Source organism: Hippichthys cyanospilos, chromosome 6 (assembly GCF_059441005.1).
Source record: "Hippichthys cyanospilos isolate Australia breed blue-spotted pipefish chromosome 6, RoL_Hcya_1.0, whole genome shotgun sequence".
Classification (NCBI taxonomy): Eukaryota; Metazoa; Chordata; class Actinopteri; order Syngnathiformes; family Syngnathidae; genus Hippichthys; species Hippichthys cyanospilos.
Window position 1 is genome coordinate 5,323,722 of NC_142374.1, and position 19,042 is coordinate 5,342,763.

At 37.8% G+C, this 19,042-nt stretch overlaps 1 protein-coding gene across 1 annotated transcript in view; it reads left to right on the top strand.

Moving 5' to 3' along the window:
* The window catches only part of necab2 (N-terminal EF-hand calcium binding protein 2), a 129,407-nt gene extending 111,039 nt beyond the window's left edge, over window positions 1-18,368 (top strand). The window contains exons 10-13 of the mRNA XM_088417803.1: window positions 10,583-10,695; window positions 11,522-11,599; window positions 12,133-12,224; window positions 14,177-18,368. Coding sequence (XP_088273929.1) covers window positions 10,583-10,695; window positions 11,522-11,599; window positions 12,133-12,224; window positions 14,177-14,205 — 312 coding nt within the window. The 3' untranslated portion in view covers window positions 14,206-18,368. The remainder of the gene's footprint in view (window positions 1-10,582; window positions 10,696-11,521; window positions 11,600-12,132; window positions 12,225-14,176) is intronic.
* Window positions 18,369-19,042: the final 674 nt, after the last annotated feature.

Genomic DNA, 19,042 nt, shown 5'->3' on the forward strand with positions numbered 1-19,042 from the left:
TAGAGAGTTTACACAGAACATCGCAAAAGTGCACTTTTGTCGAGCACCGCCCAATTGCCTCTTTGTTGTCAACAACGTGGCTGCGTGGATATTGTTTTCGGTGGACTTTGACGAATTATGAAAAGGAAAAGATGGCTTCACTTGTCTTCTTTAGCTCTTCGACGTGTGCTTGAACACACAGGCATGGATGTTGGCAGGTGGGGGAGAAACAGTCAAGGGCAACATCTCACAACAGTCATCACTTGTGTAACGAAAGCTTGGGATTTGTATTCCAAGTAAGATGATCAGCAAATCATCTCCAAAGACCTCCGTTTCAAACAAATTGGGACCGAAGATGAGTATACATCGAAGAGTAACAAGGTTGTTTGAACAAATGATGAGAAGGAAGGAAGAAGGAAGAAGACGTTTGGGGGTTAAATGGCAGGAACTATTTGACGTGATTTTTAGGGCTTTTAGACAAATTAATATTCAGTTGTGTCAAAAAATAAAGCATTCAAAGTTCAAATCATTTTATTGTTGCAACTTTAATTTCTGCATTTAAATCTACACGCACGCATACAATGCCTCTCCTTGCAGTCTTATACCCCCAACGAAACTAAAAGACGTGGTTGTGTTGGATTCGGATAAAACTACATTATTGTAGTTGCTACAACATTAGCAAGCTCACAGCTATTTTTCCCGGTGGCCACTTCAGCACTGATTATGAAACTGAGTGAAAGGGGAGTGCATACGCTTTGCAAAAAAAACACTTACCATCACCCTTGCCCGCAATCTCAAGGTTAAGTGTGCAATGCCACAAGCACAAGAGCTCTTTCAGGGTAAGCCAATTAATTACTTGGTCTCTAACGAGCTGTTATGTTTTGGGATGGTCTTTGTGTTTTTTGTTTCTTTCGTGTATTGGGTTTGTGTTTGTGTCCTTAGTTGTTCATATTTCTGGTCCCCTTGCGTCAGTGCCTCGTTCGTGTGATTTTGTCCACCTGTCCTTGTCAGCTTGTCATCTTGCTTTCCTTGTGTCTGCCAATCATCTTGCTGCTCCAAATGTGTCTTGTCCAGATGTTCATTTTTGTTGTTGTGTCCATCAATTTTTAGTGTATTTAGCCTCCGGTTTCAATTTTCGTCGGGTCATTGATGATTTTGATGTTGTTGTTGCAGTTGCTCTCAGTCCATTGTTGTCCTTTTTTCAACCTTGTTATATTATTTTTTTATTTTAAGCACACCCTGCCCGTCTACCTTCCTGCATTTTGGGTTTGCACCCAATCAGGTGTGGGTTGTTGTTTAGAGCAGCTAATCAGGGACTGGGGGAGGATCGGGAGGCGGGACTGCAGTGCATTAAAGTCAGGCCAGTCCTGCAATCATTTGGACCGTAGTCATTGTGCATCATGTGTCAAAAAATTGTTATTCATACTGGTTCTTTTTCTTATGGTGAAAATGTAAAAGCTTTGCATGAGAGCATGACACGAGACAGAAATGTGTGTGTTGACAGCTCTGGTTGCATGTACAGTACATGTCCTTTCAGCTATCCTGCTCGTAGGAGTCTCGCCTATGCCCACTGTCATTGCAATCACTTTGCAAGTCGTGACAGTGATGTAGACCAAAAACCGTCTGTCTGAGTTAGGGGGTCACCTGCCAATGCCGCTTTCCACACAATGAACTGGGATGGGAGGGCAAAGGTAAAGGGAGGCAATGGCAGTGTCCATCGCAAGCAGGTTGTAAAGTGAGAAAAATGTATAGCCAACTTTTTTTTCTTCCCTGTCAACCAATTGATACTGGACATAGAACATTAATACTGGGGCATGTGCCTCTGTAAAAGAGGTCTGGAGTGAGCGCAATGTTGAGGTGAGAGTAGAAAGAATAAAGATCTAACTTACTGCATTATTTTTCCTATGCCATACCCCATGGTACTAAGTTCACACTAAGCACTAGTTCCACTTTGAATAATTTATTCGAGCATCTATACGTTTCTGAATCATAAGTTGCATCTGAACATGTTTCCCAAAAGAGGTAATTTTTCCCAAACCAGTGAGCAAAAACTGCAATTTCTCCCAAAGCCAAAGTGTGTTTTGGAGTAGGCTTGCTGCTCAAACAAGCACATTACGATTTTGGGTACATTTGTTTTTTTACTTGACTCCATATGTGACTGTACCTTCTCTGATATTAATCTGTTCATCAAATTCACACTGTAGGAAATTGTTATTACATTTTGTTTTGAATTTAAACCCTGTCTGATCATATGCTGAAAACTTTGAATAACCTCTGCATATTCTAACTCTTGGGAACCATTCCTGCAAATACAATTTTTCTGTCCAGGCTTACACAATTGTCATATGCCTCTAAAGCAGGAGTTCTTTTTAGAAATCAAATTTTCGAGGTCCCCCCATTGCAAATGTTGGCAGAAAAAAACAACAACAACAACAAAAAAACACTTCAAGCCAAACATAAGTGCCCTTTTTATTCAACTACAGATCCCATTTAACAAGTATACAGTATTTATTACTTTTCACTCATACTGAAGTTTACAAAATAAAACTTGCAAATTTTAAATATACACACACACACACACACACACACACAAACATATATATATATATATATATATATATATATATATATATATATATATATATATATATATATATATATATACATAAACAGTATATATACAGTATATATATACAGTATATATATACAGTATAGTAGATATAAACTGGTTGAATTGATTGCTTCATCAAAGAGTCATGAATACATATATTTAAAATAAAATAAATGAAAGTTAACCAAAATAGCTATTTTTTATTACTAACCCAAATTATTTCATGGACCCCTGCATTCAGGCCATGGACCCCCAGGGGTCGGCGGACCTCACTTTGAGAACCACTGCTCTAAAGTATGCACCTTTCCTTAGCAATGACAAGACACAACTGTACACAGGGCAAAAGAAAATGATTGTATTGCGCTAAGAGGACTGTGACAGAACAATGGCTGTTAAGAGGAGATTTCATACCACTGTTTGAAACTGCATTCTCAGCCTAATTTATTAGTTAGTCCAACACCAATAAATCTAATTAATTTGATTAATTTGTCTTTTTGAAAATCGGATGATTTAAAAATGTGCTAAATTGTAAATTTGAGGGTTTACACATTCATTTATAATAGTTATTTTGTGTGTAATTATGGTATTTGAGCAAGTTATGCAAGAGCTATGAATAGCTTGCATACATAAAAATTTTCCAAACGATTGGCTGTCGTTTTCTGACAGGAATGGTGCATGTTTTTACATGAAGCGTGCCCCGATGCACTCACCCCGCGTAATGTGAGCCCTTCAGCTGACAATCGTTCATTTTCTACCTGCTCTCTATTGGCGTTATTTACGTCACTCAAACTGCGTATGACTATTGAGCGCTGATGGTTTGTGAATTAGATGTTGTTTACAATGCAGGCTCATTGTAGGTGTGCAATTTCTCTAATGGACATTTCTGGGTACCTCATTTAAACACGGGCAGATACTAGCGATGCATTTCCCCATCTGTGCATGCTTTGTGAATAAGACAGTATTTGCTCCATTATTACGAATTAGCGCAATGCCAAGCATGCAATCCTTTATTGAATCCATGTGTTGTAAATTTCAACCTTTGTATAGTTGCCTTGAGCAACTTTTCCTCTGCAATGCTGGTTGTCAATCAAACAGATAGCTATTGCAACCCTTCTGTATGTGAACTGTGGCTTCCCATCGTAACGTTACTTTCTAGTGCAGGAGTCGGCAGGTCAGGATACCATCTTTCATTTTTCCATTTGATACTGCGCTCTACCCGGACGCCTCCCTTGGTAGGTGTTCCTGGCATGTCCCACTGGTAGGAGGCCCCGGGGACGACCCAGGACACGCTGGAGAGACTATGTCTCTCAGCTGGTTTGGGGATCCTCCCAGAAGAGCTGGACAAAGTGGCCAGGGAGAGGGAAGTCCGGGCTTCAAGGTGCTGCCCCGTGACCCGACCCCGGACAAAGCGATAGCTAATGGATGGATAGATGGATACTGAGCTCGAAAGAACAATATTTAAAACCTTCTTGAACCAATAAAGGGCTTTGAGATTATAATTGGAAAAAATGGAGACTAGCTCGAGCCCAAAGCAAGAAGCAAGAACAGGAGAGGCACAGGTTGGAATTGAATGTTAGCAAAAAGAAATGAGAACAATGAATGAAATTCTAAATATTAAGGTATAAGCGAAGACTGAGGTTGATGGTAAGACACAGAGGATATTTTCAGGAAAGAGGGGGAGGCATTTCCAAGAAGAAGAGACATGTTTAAAGAGCATCAAGGTGTTGAGAAGTGGGCCAATGAAGTGACGTAGGGAAAGAAGGCTTGAGGACCCGACCAAATGGGGGAACATGTGGGAGGGGTCGAGAGTAATATGAAATGTGAGATGAAGACCTCTGTGCGAGTATGCCTCAGTTGCCATGGTAACGCTAGACTTACCTCCTCCAACTACACATTCCCATGTAGCACTCTCCCGCCGCTATTCTTTACCATCGCTGCTATCGTACATTAACGTACACACTGAATAATGTGTCAGAGCTTCCATAGATTGCTCACATTCGACTCTTTACTATGTTACATTGATTTTTAGAACAATGAAAATGTAGCTTGTTATGATTAGATGCTGCAAATAAAAAAACAGTAGTAGCAAGGATGCCAAAAAAATCTGTTGAATAGAATAGAATAGAATAGAATAGAATAGAATTGACCCTCATTGGGGTCATGAATAACTGCAGCCTACTATCGAATATATTTAGGGAGAAAGGAAGTGTACAAAAGTGCACACGACTGGTCCCAAGTCATTTTACGTCATTAAAAAAAACATTCATACCTACGAGCATTTGGAGTCCGGCAAAAGCATTTGTAAAATAAAACCGAACCGCTTGACATTAGTTCGATACACTGTAACTGTAGTTGAAAGCGGGACAACATTAGACACTATGCTGGAGTTTATCATCTGACTGGGATCCATGTGAAATGAGTAATCCATGGAGACCACAGCGAGAGATTGATGAGCCAGAAATTAAACAGATGATGTTAGTCCTGGAGTTGATCAATAAAATATGTCTGGATATGCGTACCACTACAAATGTAATTACAACGTTTCATAAATCCCCCTCTGTTTTAAGTCTTTTTTTATTTCTCCAAAAATGCCCTGCACTGGTTAGGGCAGGCTTGTATCCAACCCTTCTTCAACTGGCCTTATTCGTATGATCAGTTAATCAGCAAATGTTGCAGGTCTGATCACAAACCTGATCGTTTGACTCCGGTTTATTGGAGATTAAAAGAGATTTATTGTCACACAGTGAAATACTTATTCTGCTCACTTCCTGAACAGGCTTACGTCGAAAACAGGCTGGGAGGGGCTTTCAAGGATGGGACTTGGGTACTGTTGACATAAGCTGAAAAGTATTTCACAGAGGCTATAACATTGAAAAAAAAAGGTCAAGAACCTCTAAATTAGCAGACCTCTGTACACAGCAGCTAAAGCAGTTTCTTGGCCCAATTTAGGTGAAATGAAGAGGGATGACCATAAATGCACCTCCCGCCAGGGTCTCGTCTTCCAGTCTGCTGGTGTGATACACATAAAGGCAACTTAATGAGTTAAAAGGCAGCTGGTCAAGCCTCTGAGGGTCTTCAGAAACTACTCTAGAGATAAATATTTTACCTTTGTCTGTTACAAAGCAATGTCGCTCTTCTGTCTGAAAACATCTACAAAAGTGCTGCAGTAGTTCGAAATCATGTTTGCAGCCAGAAATTTTTCACAACAAGGGACTTTTCACTATTGCAAATCTCTCTTGTACATGAACATAAAAAAACATTTCCTGTACTCTTTATTTTTATTCCAATAATACATAACTAGGAGCATACATTTGTACAATAATTTATTTCTTTTAAAATTTACTTCTTTGTGTTTCGGTTTAAAAAAGTCATTGATGCTCTTTTTGCTATCTAACACTTAATTGTTTCTTCTTGAATTATGGAATCCCAAACAGGGTTGTTAAAAATCAAGATTTAAAAAGAAAAAAAAAACGTATTGTTTTAAATTCAAATCCATTAATTTAATAAGTGTTCAGCTATGTAAAAAAAAAACATTTAATATACACCTGAAGCATAAGAACCATGAATAATACATCTATAACACCTTATGAATACAGAATTAATCAATTAAAGCTATAAACCTAAGAAAACCACCAAAAAAAAAAAATCTATTAACATTTTTGGTTATGCTCATCTCGTCAGCCTAGAATAAGCAGAAAAAGAAATTGTGCTATCCCCTATGACTGAAGTTGAAAACAAAACCATCCAACCAGCCCACATTGAAAAAAGAAAAAATTAGATTGCAAAATCTACTATCAGCATTGATTTTCATGCTTACATTAATTTCTTGTATTATGTCTTTCACTTTGCTTCCTCCGGCTTTCATCCGTATTACTTTTATGCTGTCTTCAAGTGATAAAGCGTTTCTTTTCTTAACTCCTTGTCAAGACCCTTGGTCTTCAAACATGTTTTATGACCATTTTATACTGAGTGCTGCAGATTATTGTAATTTCCTTATGTGTCGGTGCTGTGTCTGAAATTATGGTACAGTAAACCCACGTGCTCATATTTGCAAATACAAATGTACCGTATTTTCCACACTATAAGGCACTAAAACTTTTTCCAAACACAAGGCGCACGGGATTTTAAGGCGCGCCCACAATTAATGACATATTTTAAAACTTTTTCAATCACAATATAGTAATACTCAAAGTAATAACAATAATAACTCAAATAATCACTCTAAACTCTCAATAACATAATAACTCACCGTCAATATGACTGACCTTGTTCAACTGTAAACACACAAAAGAAACAGATAAAACTTACTTTATCAGTTCATTACCCATCTACAAATTCCAATCTCAATATTGTTCCAAATTATAAGGCGCACCTGATTATAAGGCGCACCATCAGCTTTTTAAAAAAAAATTAAGGCTTATAGGTGCACCTTATGGTGCGGAAAATACGGTACTTCCTGTAGTGCTGCCCATGCGAGTGCTTGAAACTAGTGTGGTAATTGCAATTGAAGTAGCCTGGTTGACCTCTGCCTGACAGAGGCTGACGTTGGAGTTACTTTTGCTTAAGGCCCGTCTTCGCTGTAGGGAATTTCAGTTTAACGCAAATGCAGAAAAAAAAAATGTATTGGGGGATGGTTTCATTGTAACAGTACGCAAGAAAGAGCCGATATAAGTTGCAGTGTAGAGGAGTTTTCCTGTCGTTCCAAAGCCGATTCCCATTGATTCCATCAGGCCTGTGTCACTGACACCATGAACCAGAACCATGAAGAACCTGAAGAAAAGGGTTATTCAACACATCAATGCTCATGAATGAAAGTCATCGCAAAACAACAACAACATAAGGCTCACAGCAAGGACGTTCAGAGGCTTACAGAGTGGTTCACAAAGCAATCTGGCGCTTAACACCCAAATAAACAAAAGTGCTTACAATAAATTTCAGGAGGAAATAGGCTGCACATTCACCACAGCACATCAATGGTGAGGAGATAGCAAAAGTGTCAATCTTCCTAATTCCTGTACACATACATTTCTGGCTGTCAAATGGAATGCAAACAGCTAATCGGAAGATACCAAATGGCTGTACTTCCTGGAAATACTCAAGAAAGTAAACCTGTCGAAGAAACTCTCGTTGTCATTCTAACTGGGCTCCATTAAGTGTCCTCTAACACAGCATCCATGATATGGTAGCAGCTCTACAGCAGGCAAAAACCCCTTGCCGAGGTCACACATAATCAACCAGCAGCTATTGTACCTGCCTTGAACAACATCTACAATACATCTGCTGGCGCCCGCAAAAGACGCGCATTTCAACTGTTGCCCTCTGGAATACGCTACAGGTCCATCAACGCATGCACCACCGGATATATTTAATGGCTTCGATCAAAAGGCCATCTCCATACTGAACTGCGAACTGACATGCGCCAGTGTTAATGTGCAGTAATTGTATTTATATGAGCACTTTATTCCCACCGTGTGACGTACTGTATAGACTGGTACTGTATGTGCAATATGTACAACACAGGCTAAAGTGCTCTATAAATGAGATTTAATTGATTTAGTTTGAGTTATCTTTTATACTTGGGTTGACAACCATTCATGAATAAATAATAAACATCTATATCAAGCATAATATGGTTTACGTATTATACATACAGTAGTATAGAATACAGTATCTTAAATACAATACATAGGAATTTTCACTGACCCCGCCATAGCCAAGTGGTACTGTATGTATTTGTAGCGGTACACCATTTGTGGACGGCAGCACGGTGTGCATTTCCCCTCACAGCAAGAGAAATTCCCATTTGAAAAAGAGTGTGTGTCTTTGTGGAGATTGAATGTTCCCTCTATGAAGACTCTTACCAGGAACACATAAATGAACTGAAAGCTTGTAATGGGAGAACATTACGGATTCTGATCTCACTGTTAAAACCTCTCACTGGGAACATTAACAGTTACCCGGCAACATTTTGGCACAGTCTTATTTTTGCTAATACCATATCATTAATTCAATCACACAAGTTAAGGAATACTTTTGCTTCACATTCCTTGCGGGTCATAGAACATTGTGTGATGTTGTCTTGGGGTTAATGAACGTATTAAAAACCTGGCAGTTGCTCTCCATCTGTCAGTGAGACCAATTTAAATATTCCCATTGCAAACACACCAACATTAAATTTAATGGTGATTTAACATTTGGAAAATAATTTGTGACATATGTACAGTTAAAAGTACAACTTACACTTATGCTTATTTAATGTATTCTGTTTGGAGTGAGGATTGAGGGTGAATATCCATCGACTGGATAGAAGTTCATTACCAAACATGTACCGTATTTTCCGCACTATTAGGCGTACCTAAAAGCGCAGCTATTTTTTATTTTTTTTAAAGCTGATGGTGCGCCTTATAATCAGGTGCGCCTTATGTATGGATTAATATTGGGAGTCGTAGATGGGGAGTGAACTGATAAAGTAAGCTTTACCTGTTTCTTTTGTGTGTTTACAGTTGAACAAGGTTGGTCATATAGACATTGAGTTATGCTATTGAGAGTTTAGAGTTATTATTTGAGTTATTATTGTTATTACTTTGAGTATTACTATATTGTGATTGCACTGGAGGAAAAGTTCCCTGATATAAAGGTTGCACTATATGTTATACCTTACTGTTAAAAGATGAACTGTCACAAAAATACTGATAAAATAAAACAGTTGTTTATTCATTTTGGGAGTGAAGGGAGTTGTCAGAAAGCTGCCTTGTAATCTACTAATAAAAGTTTGACTGCTTCTACTGTTGCGCCTTTTAATGGGGTGCGCCTCATAAATGGAAAATGTTTTAAAATATGTCATTAATTGAGGGTGCGCCTTATAATCCAGTTCGCCTTATAGTGCGAAAAATATGGTATCTTAAATTTTATTCGACTGACTATGACCCACCCAGTATTTACTGGAGATTTACCATGCATTCAAAAACAATTCACATGTGCGATACAGCGCATGTACTGTATGTGTGTCAAAGATGGAGAGACAAATGTTTGCACTGGATATAACAACAAACAGATATATGTTTGTGAATGGAAGAACAGACATTTGTTTTATTTACGTCTGTGAATAGACAGAAGTCTAGTCTGTTTGTGTGAGAATGGACTGAGAAATACTGGCATCACATAGAACTCAGTTACAGAAGTCAGGTGCATTTGTGATTTTTAGCAAAGCAGCCTTATATGGTTCTATACATAAACCAAGGAGGAGTGGATCCTGAGTGGACAGAACATGAAAAGCATGGGAAAGCTTGGCATGAGAGCAAGATGATCTGGCGGGTACTTGTAGTAAGAGACAGGCTTATATGTTGAATAGGAAATTGGTTGCACCTGGTGGTCATTAGTTCGATTTGAATGGAATGTGGTTGGACAGGAGAATAAGATGGCTGATCAGGCCGGCTGTGCCATTTACAACCAAACATATACATTATTATCCAATTTTCGGATGATAAGATGCACCCGATTATAAATCGTAATAACAATAATTTAGCAGGAAATCTAATTTTGTCATGTATACGCCACACGGAACTATGAGATGTAGTTTGTAAAATCAAATGTTTATACAGATAGATGGATCTTGGAAGTTTTTGAAATTTTTGCTTTTATTTAAAACTTGTTTTCCAATCTGCCTGTTTACAGCAACTTCATGCCTTCTGTAAAGAATGAGCATTCCTGCATGTGTAGAAATAATAGCAGCACCAACACTCGGATTGTTCAAATTCTGCATCAACACAACAGTAACGTGTCTGATTGCTTTTCCATGTGCCTCCAGAGTGCTCCCTGGTGTAAAATAGTAGTTTATACTCAAAATCAATACTTCAATACCGTGTTCTTCAGTCTCCCTTTGTTTACTGGAAGATTTTTTGGGAGGGTTGCACTTGCAATAAAGTTGAAGGCAGTTCGTAAACTATGTCTTCATGGAGTAAACAATTTCTAATAATGATTTTCTCTGTGCAGTCCCTATTGCTGATCCGTCAGGAGATGGTGGTTTCCCAGAAGAAACTTGGTGACTATTGTGAGGCTCTGAAACAATACCTGAAGAATGTCTCCACCCAGAGAGACTGTTTTCAGTAAGTCTCCTCAACACTGTCTTGTGCAAAGTGCATACATTCAGTCATACATACTCAAATGCTTTTACTTCCCTACTTTTTAAATTTTAGGGAACTAAGACATCTCCCCCTGCCCCTTCCACCTTTGAAAATTGAATATGATTCAGGAAAAACACTGCTGCTTTGGTTAGGCATGGCTGGCGTTGGCATTATATTTTATGCTCCTTTATACAATGCCTATTTCCTATTTAGCTTTCAACTTTTAAATGCATTAGTTGTGTTAATAAAATCTGACTCATAACATTTAAGGAATTCAGTTTCCTGCATCTAACACTGCACTGTAACTCATCACATGACTGGAAAGTGTTTTCCAACTTAGCAATGATGATCTGCGCCCTAGTCAAATTCATGTCATTCATTAATAAGTCTATGAGTCTTAGTTTTAAACAGAGCATATGTTTTGCACAATTCATGGTGTAACTGTGCACCTGGGCACTCAAGTAGAATTGGGCACAACGGCGCCAAACGTGTCAGCGCGGGAGGAGTTTGTCGCTGCAGAAGTAGAAATCGATTAGCTGGTCCATGCGTGGCACGCATTCATACAGATAAACTGTTGGACCTCCCCTTGCGGTAATATATATATATATATTCTCCTGAACCATGAACCAAGGAACTATAGAGAATGACAGTAGTATTTTGAGAATATACTCCTACAGTACTGAGAATAATGAAAATTGATTGATATGATTGATAAGATTGATATGAAAATATTATAAGACAAAATAAAGCACTAGTGGTCCTCCCCAATACAAAGCCATTCCTGTATTCATTTGTGTTTCTCTTCCAGTGTGACTGCAGTGCGTCTGCCAGATGGTTTATCCTTTGTCATCTATGAGTTCTGGGATGGAGAGGATGAGTGGAAAAGGTACACTTGCAGTTAGAGGAATTTTGTGATTTTCACTCAAATTGAAATAAACCATTTCAGAATAATCTACTGTTTTCATGAGAATGCATCAGAAATTAGATTTAGCTAATATAGAATTAGAAGGACAAACTTGATATTATTTCTTTTTTTTGTATGTTTGACATTTCAAGCGGTGACATAATTGCGTGTTTCAAATGCATTGTTTACATGATTTCTCTGTGTATGTAAAATGTCTTTGCATTCATCAAAAATTTACAATCCTGATTTGATATCAATGGCTACACTTGTGTGCATCAAAACTGCTGAGATTGAAGCTACCCATACTTGAAGTTTCTGCTTTACTGCTCACTTACAGTACCAGATACTCACTGCCATTAATATTTTAAGTCCTACAGGAATTGCTAAGGGCTATATTTTGAAGGACTTTGAATGTGCATGCGTGCGTGTGTGTGTGTGCGTGTGTGTGTGTGAGTCAGTCAGGGTGTATTGTATGTGCAACCTCAGTCTCACCGGCTTGCCACTGTGTTTTTCAGGCACCTTCAGTCAGGCCCCAATAAAGCCTTTCAGCATGTGAAAGTAGACACGCTGTGCCAGCCGGAAGCTATTTCCTCTGTTGCCGTGCCAGGTTAGTCCTTCAAAATGACAAATGAAGGCAATAATTACAGCTTTCTTGTTTTTCAATTTCCAATTCAATTAGGGTTGAACAAAAATTACTCAACATTATCTCGCAAATGGAGAAACGTGCCCCCATTTCTTTAATGATACAAATTATTAAAACTCCAAACATTCCCAAAAGTCAGGACATGAGAGTGTTTTTTTTTTCAAACTATTCCCGTTTTTGTCAGAATTTCACTTCGCACTTACAAACCTTATCTTACAAATGAAACAGTCAATAAAAAGGTCCCCATTTTTCCTATTTTCAAACTCACACTCCTCAACTCATTATTTCTTGTTGGGAACTTTGCAATGACAGTATTTTCCGCACTATAAGGTGGACTGGATTATAAGGCGCACCCTCAATTAATGACATATTTTAAAACTTTTTTCATATATAAGGCGCACCGGATTATAAGGTGCACCCTCAATTAATGACATATTTTAAAACTTTTTCAATCACAATATAGTAATACTCAAATTAATAACAATAATAACTCAAATAATAACTCTAAACTCTCAATAGCATAATAAATCACTGTCAATATGACCAACCTTGTTCAACTGTAAACACACAAAAGAAACAGGTAAAGCTTCTTTTATCAGTTCCTTCCTTATCTACGAATCCCAATCTCAATATTGATCCATATAAAAGGCACACCTGATTATAAGGCGCACCATCAGCTTTAAAAAAAAATAAAATAAAGCTTTTAGGTGCGCCTATAGTGCGGAAAATACGGTATTCCCCACCCTCCATGCCCACATGGTTGCCACCTTTCTTCACACTTGTTACACTTAATAAATTTAACTTTTAAAATGGTCATGAAGAATAAATGCAGATCTGCATTCGGAAAGTAACGGAATGCTGCAAGGATGACAAAGTGTCCGCTTAATAACCAAGCACATTCAACTTGTCCTTTGTATCTTAAAATGGCTTACCTTAACCAGAATTTTGTCACATTGTAGCCAAAGGTAAAATCTGGGTAAGTCCTTGTGGAAACCGACACAAAGTTCCTAAGTAGTCTATAATTTACTTTGCATGTCCACAAGTATTTAATAGAAACCGCTAATGTGAGGCCATTACACATCCCATTTACATCAGTACTCTATTGACTAAGTATCACTATTTCCGAAAATAATGTATTTAGTTCTAACAGTGCCATATGAAGGATGCCAATACACACATTACACACAAAATCGGTTGCTAGTGTAGTGAATGTGCTTGAAGCGGTTGTTTTTCCTTTTGTTGTTGCGCAGCATCCGTGTTTCACCAAGTTTCTGATTTTGTGTGTGTGTGTGTGTGTGTGTGTGTGTGTGTGTATGCCAAAAGTCCGCAATTTATAAACGAGTCAAATGGACTAACTCTCCATGTTCTTAAACCGGTGCACATAGGGTCTATACCTTGCCACTCTTAATTGAATCAGTTGGCGACATCATAAGTTTTACATGATCCTCTCAGTTTTAGTAATATTTTTATGTGTGAACAATAAGAGACTCAGAAAGTGGTTCAGCCTGCTCACTTCTTTTTTTGAAAATAATGCCATGGGTGTCTTATATTTGGGGAATTACAGTAATCACCGTTGTTCACGCTAAGTAGTTTGGGTAAATAGAAAAACATATGTGGAATGATGTTCGTTTTTAGAACACAAGTCAAACAAAAACCTTATTGTTTATCATTTGTCAGTTGGTGTAAATAAAAAAAAGACAAATAAGCACTTAGTGTGTATTGTGTCGAGTGAAATCCTGAAGATTTAATTTTGCAAACTGCATGTGTACTCGAAACCAAGAAAAAGCCACTTTGTTGAAACGGCTTTATCGCCTTAGTGAGGCAATGTTTGAAACAGTTTCTTTTTAATCCATCACAGTCATCCCTGCCCTGTGTGCTTTCTGTATGTCCAACCTCTTCTTCCTGTTTCTGTGCAGCCGCCTGGTGCAGTGTGAACAAGGCCTGAGCATGAACATATCTACTATACCCCGAGCCTCTCGGACACCAACTTCTCAAGCTTTTCCCTGCTGCATTTTTCCCCCGTCTCACTTCCTTCGCTTCCCTCCAAAACTCTTGAAAAAAAAAAAACATGTTTACACACTACTAATGAATGGCGTCAACCGCAGTGACGATTGAACAAAGTGCATTTCCCAAAAGAACATATGGTCAAAACATTGCGGATTACTTCTTAGTCTTTATGAGATGGTCACTTCATGAGTTATGTTCTAGCCAGTTGGAGTTTTCATGTAGCATGGAGATTCGGGTTAAACCTTTCATGTAGCAGGAACCCGAATGACTCTAGAAAGTCCTTTTGGCAATGCATGGCATTTACATGCTCTAAATTTCTCACGCAAAACGTTTCCATGTAGCTGCAAGTTCATATAAGATATCCATTTCACATTTGGTCAAGTAATAGATAGAAACATTCAGGAAATTATGAAAATTCTTCACTTTTTTTGTTTGTAGCTGACCACAAACTTTGACGTAAACCTCAAATCACATTGCATAGCCCAAATATATGTATAGTATAGCTAAGCTAAAAACATCGACTTGATCTTCCTTACATGCTCTTATTCCTGGATTTTTCTATATAAACAACGATTCCAGACTGATTCACTGATTGCTAGCCATGAAACTTTTATTTACATATGTTTTGGAAAAAATGTTCCAATTTGAACTGCAATTTGAGATCACTATATAAGTTTGAAATCAACTTGATTTCAAACTTAGAGATCTCAAATTGCAGTTCAAATGTGCAGCACAGCATGTTCCAAATGAGTAGAGTCAACACTGCTGAACAAGTCCACCAAAAACTCAACATAATTTAATGCTGACAAGGCTGATTGAAAAAAAAATGCCTATTGCATTGATGTTTATTAATGCATTCAATCCAGTTTCACAAAACGTGTTTAATGGAATATGACATGGCAAAGACAAAGTTCATCATGTTTGATGGCCATGGTCATGATCGCCACCTGCAGGACACAGTTCACCAACATGAATTCAGAAAAACATTATCTTTATATTCACAGTATACGACCTTAAGTTTATGATTCAAACTTCAAAATTGCATATTACAAAACTGTGGAATGTTGAAAGATGCTATAAACAATCACTTTTGCTCAACCATGTTCTACTGGAATTTGAGAGACTGATGATATTTTATAAATACGAGGATGAATTCAACTTATCTAACAATGTATATACAGTATGTGTGGCCACTAACACACTACTTAAAGGCTGTCGATTTGCATCCGTCGAACAAGAAGAAAATAATACGTTTATAAATAATATAGGCTATCTAAGGACCGTCTTTGTAATGTCTGCTGTGGAAGATATGAGTGAAATGAAAGACCTCAAGGGTGGCAGGCTTTTTTTTCCGTCCGTGAAGCCTACAATCGCTGTCACAAGAACACAATTTTTCAATGCCTTTTGCAAAGTGGCTATCTAGGACCAGTTCATAAATTTTGGAAATACAGTAAATTGAATTTACAACGCGGTCCAATCTTTCAAGTGGAGCTGTAGCATTGACCCCAAGCAAACAGTATCCTGTGGGTGGTCGGTATTATAACATGGTCTTTTACAGTTTTCTTGGAAGCATCACTTTTTGCTTCATGGGCCTGTTGTTTCACTTTTTGGAGCACTTTGGGACTTAGAGTTGAATCGATTAGCTTCAATATCAGGGTAAAAAAATATATATGATTATAATAATAAACACACAAAAAATATATACGAATAAATAATGTGAGCGCTGTAGTCACTGTTGGATTAGGAGTCTGTTGATACCTACACAGAGGAGACAAGATAGTTTATAAAACCTAGATTGTTTTTGCACTCTTTGTGTCATACTTGGTATACAATACTTGCTGATATTAGCTGTGTAAGTTGGGTAGAGCGTGTATATATGAGTAACGTTCTTCTGATATACTTGTATTATTTCAATATTTTAGTGCTCTGTGCAAGTTTTTCTTCTCAGTGAAACAGACAGCAGCTTTTCACGCACTTGTTTCATACCATCAGAAACTGACTACTTGTATAAAGGCCTTAATGATCACTACATGATATGGAAAGATATGCTATGTTTCAAAATGCTTCAATTTTTTCATTAATTTTATCGCTCAGGAAGCAAAATAAAGTGACATTCATTTCAGACGAAATTTATTAAATCTCCGCACAAAAAAAAAAAATCACTTTAACGATAACATTGAACCTTCAGAGTGCAGACTTGAATAAAGATACGGTCAGTTCACATTTTACTCACTGCTGGGCCGGTAGAATTATCTCACGGTTGCTTACTAAATAGAAACGCTAAAGCTTAACAATCTTGTTCATGTAGGTATGGTTAAATAGAAAAAAACAAGCGAGAGAGACAAGCGGACAATTCCTGTACTACCCTTTTCAATTGCTTGCTTTTTTGAGGAACAAAGAAAAAAGGACATGAGCACACAAACTATAGTTACGCCTTTCATTCCTCTTGTTAAAAAGGAGTTATGAAGACATTAAATGGCTAATACTTAATGCAGTTGCAAACAACTATTCCAATACAGTATGGTTTTTGACGGCTCAGGGTGGAAAACACAAAAAACTCTTTTAGAGGTTGGCTCTCGAATAAACTTTGCTCCGAGGTCAGATGTTGACAAAATAAGAGCCCAGGAGCTCCTAAATCCCTCCTAAAACAATCGCCCAAGGCATTATATTCAATAGTTTGGCAGATTAAAAAAAAATAAAAACAGAGCCAACTAGTGATTATTTTAAGTGTATTGATAATTTCATTTCAGGTGTGGAACTGAATTGTCTGTTTAACAAAGGCGATTTTCTGTTTTAGGCAAAAAATCATTTGCTTCTTTTGTTGTCCAAATATGAATTTATTTTAGACATTTAGTTATTCCGACCGAATATTAAGTTAGCGATAGTGTGCAAATGTTGCCCAGTGACATTTTGCTACCTCGGAGCTTTAAAGACTCTCTCAAAAAGCACAATTGAAAATGAGTTAATATTACGACGTGATAGTTAGTCACTAGTAGATGACTGTTTTGTTTATTACCTGCATTTGTTTTTCCAAAAAAACCACTGTTAAAATTAAATTTGATTTTAATGAGGATAATATCACTATCAAGAACCCCACTCGGACGTTATAGCAGCCTTTCGCCACGTAATGCTATTTAATTCAAACGGATCAAAAATCCTGCCTTACAAAGATCATTTACGCCGTCAGCGAGATATTCATGCAACAGTAATATCAACGCTTCTGTGCCAATGGAATCTGTGTCCGATCGGAGTCCAGCAAGCTTCTCCATTTGGAGACGAGGCCCGTTGGACGCTCAATGTTTACACATCATAAAACGCGACGTACGGAAATGTTCAAGTCAGCGGAGCCCAACGGTGTACAACCTGTACACGCGCCCGCTCCAATGAGCTTGACGGTAAATAAAGAGTCCCCGCTGATACATTCCGGAATGTTGTTCACTGTGCAACCTGTTTGTTTCTCTACTTTCTATATCCTGAGTATGACTTGTGCTTTGTCATGAAACTAAATAGTAATGCCTTTGAAATGGAGTGAAACGGGCCTTGAATGAATGTTTCCTGACTCAAAGGACTGACCGGGACTCGCAGTAAGCGGAGTACGTGGAGACTTGGCCTCCTGCGGGCGACACCACTGGGTTTACCTCAACGAGTCTTAGTACATGATTCCAGGTTCCAAGTCAGGAATTTGCCAAATCTCCCTCTATCAAGGCTACATTTAGTTCCTTCTGTGACTGTGTTCTTTTCTATTCTTCAACTGAGTGCATGTTAACTGAATGTCTAGTAACTTATTTGCCGTAGTAGTAGGCCATGCTAACTCTTTTATGCGTTTGGTGCATTTCTTACCTTCTTTTCCTCCTTTTTCTAGTAGTCCTAATCTATGAAGGAGACAGAGACTAAAATATATTATATACGTATGTATGACTAGAAAAGTGGCATACAAGGATGAATATTCAATTTTATGAGATCGTTTAGCTACTAATTCTTCATGTATGTTTCTGTAAAACAGCTCTAGTAGACATTGAAGGGATGCAAGTATTATATTTGTCAAAGTTCTAGAAAATGTAGAGTGATGCAGATTCAATAAAGCTCAAAAACTGAAAATGCTTTGCTGCCTTGGTATGAAATTTTTGTGTTCTTTCTGATGCCGGTATCACACTGACTTGATATCAAGCACATTACACAGAATCGAAACGGCGACACTCATTGGCATGTCTGTCGGACAGTCAGGAGGTCCTAGATTGTTCATGTTGATGATGTTGCGATGTATTAACAGACATTCCGGTTACACAGTTCTGTAGCTTCATCATACTACATTGAATTACTCATCCCACAAAGCTTATAGCTTTTTTGTCCATTGACACAAATCAAGTCAATACTGGTATCAACTTAAGCATATGTTAGCTTCCAGTTTTGAAAAAAAAAAAAAAAAAAAAGATTTTTGAATGTTTGTCTGTTGTCCAGTCAGGCCATATGAACTTTGCTGAGATAATAGGCTCCAGCTCACCTGCAGCCATCCTATACAAGCAGTAGAAGCATTGAGGAAAATGGAAAAAAATAGATGCATTTACTCTTGATTGGAAAACAGATGATCAGTCTAGTAAAAATTTAAGTCACATTATAAATATTTTAGTTTACTTAAAAAAACAGAAGCATTAAACAATGCAAAATTCTGAAAAGTTTCATGAATAGATGTGCTCAATTTGACGTATTGAAACAGATCTACATAATTTTGTTCAAGCCCTTCGCTCCCATTGGGACAATGCGTCCCACAGCCTTTC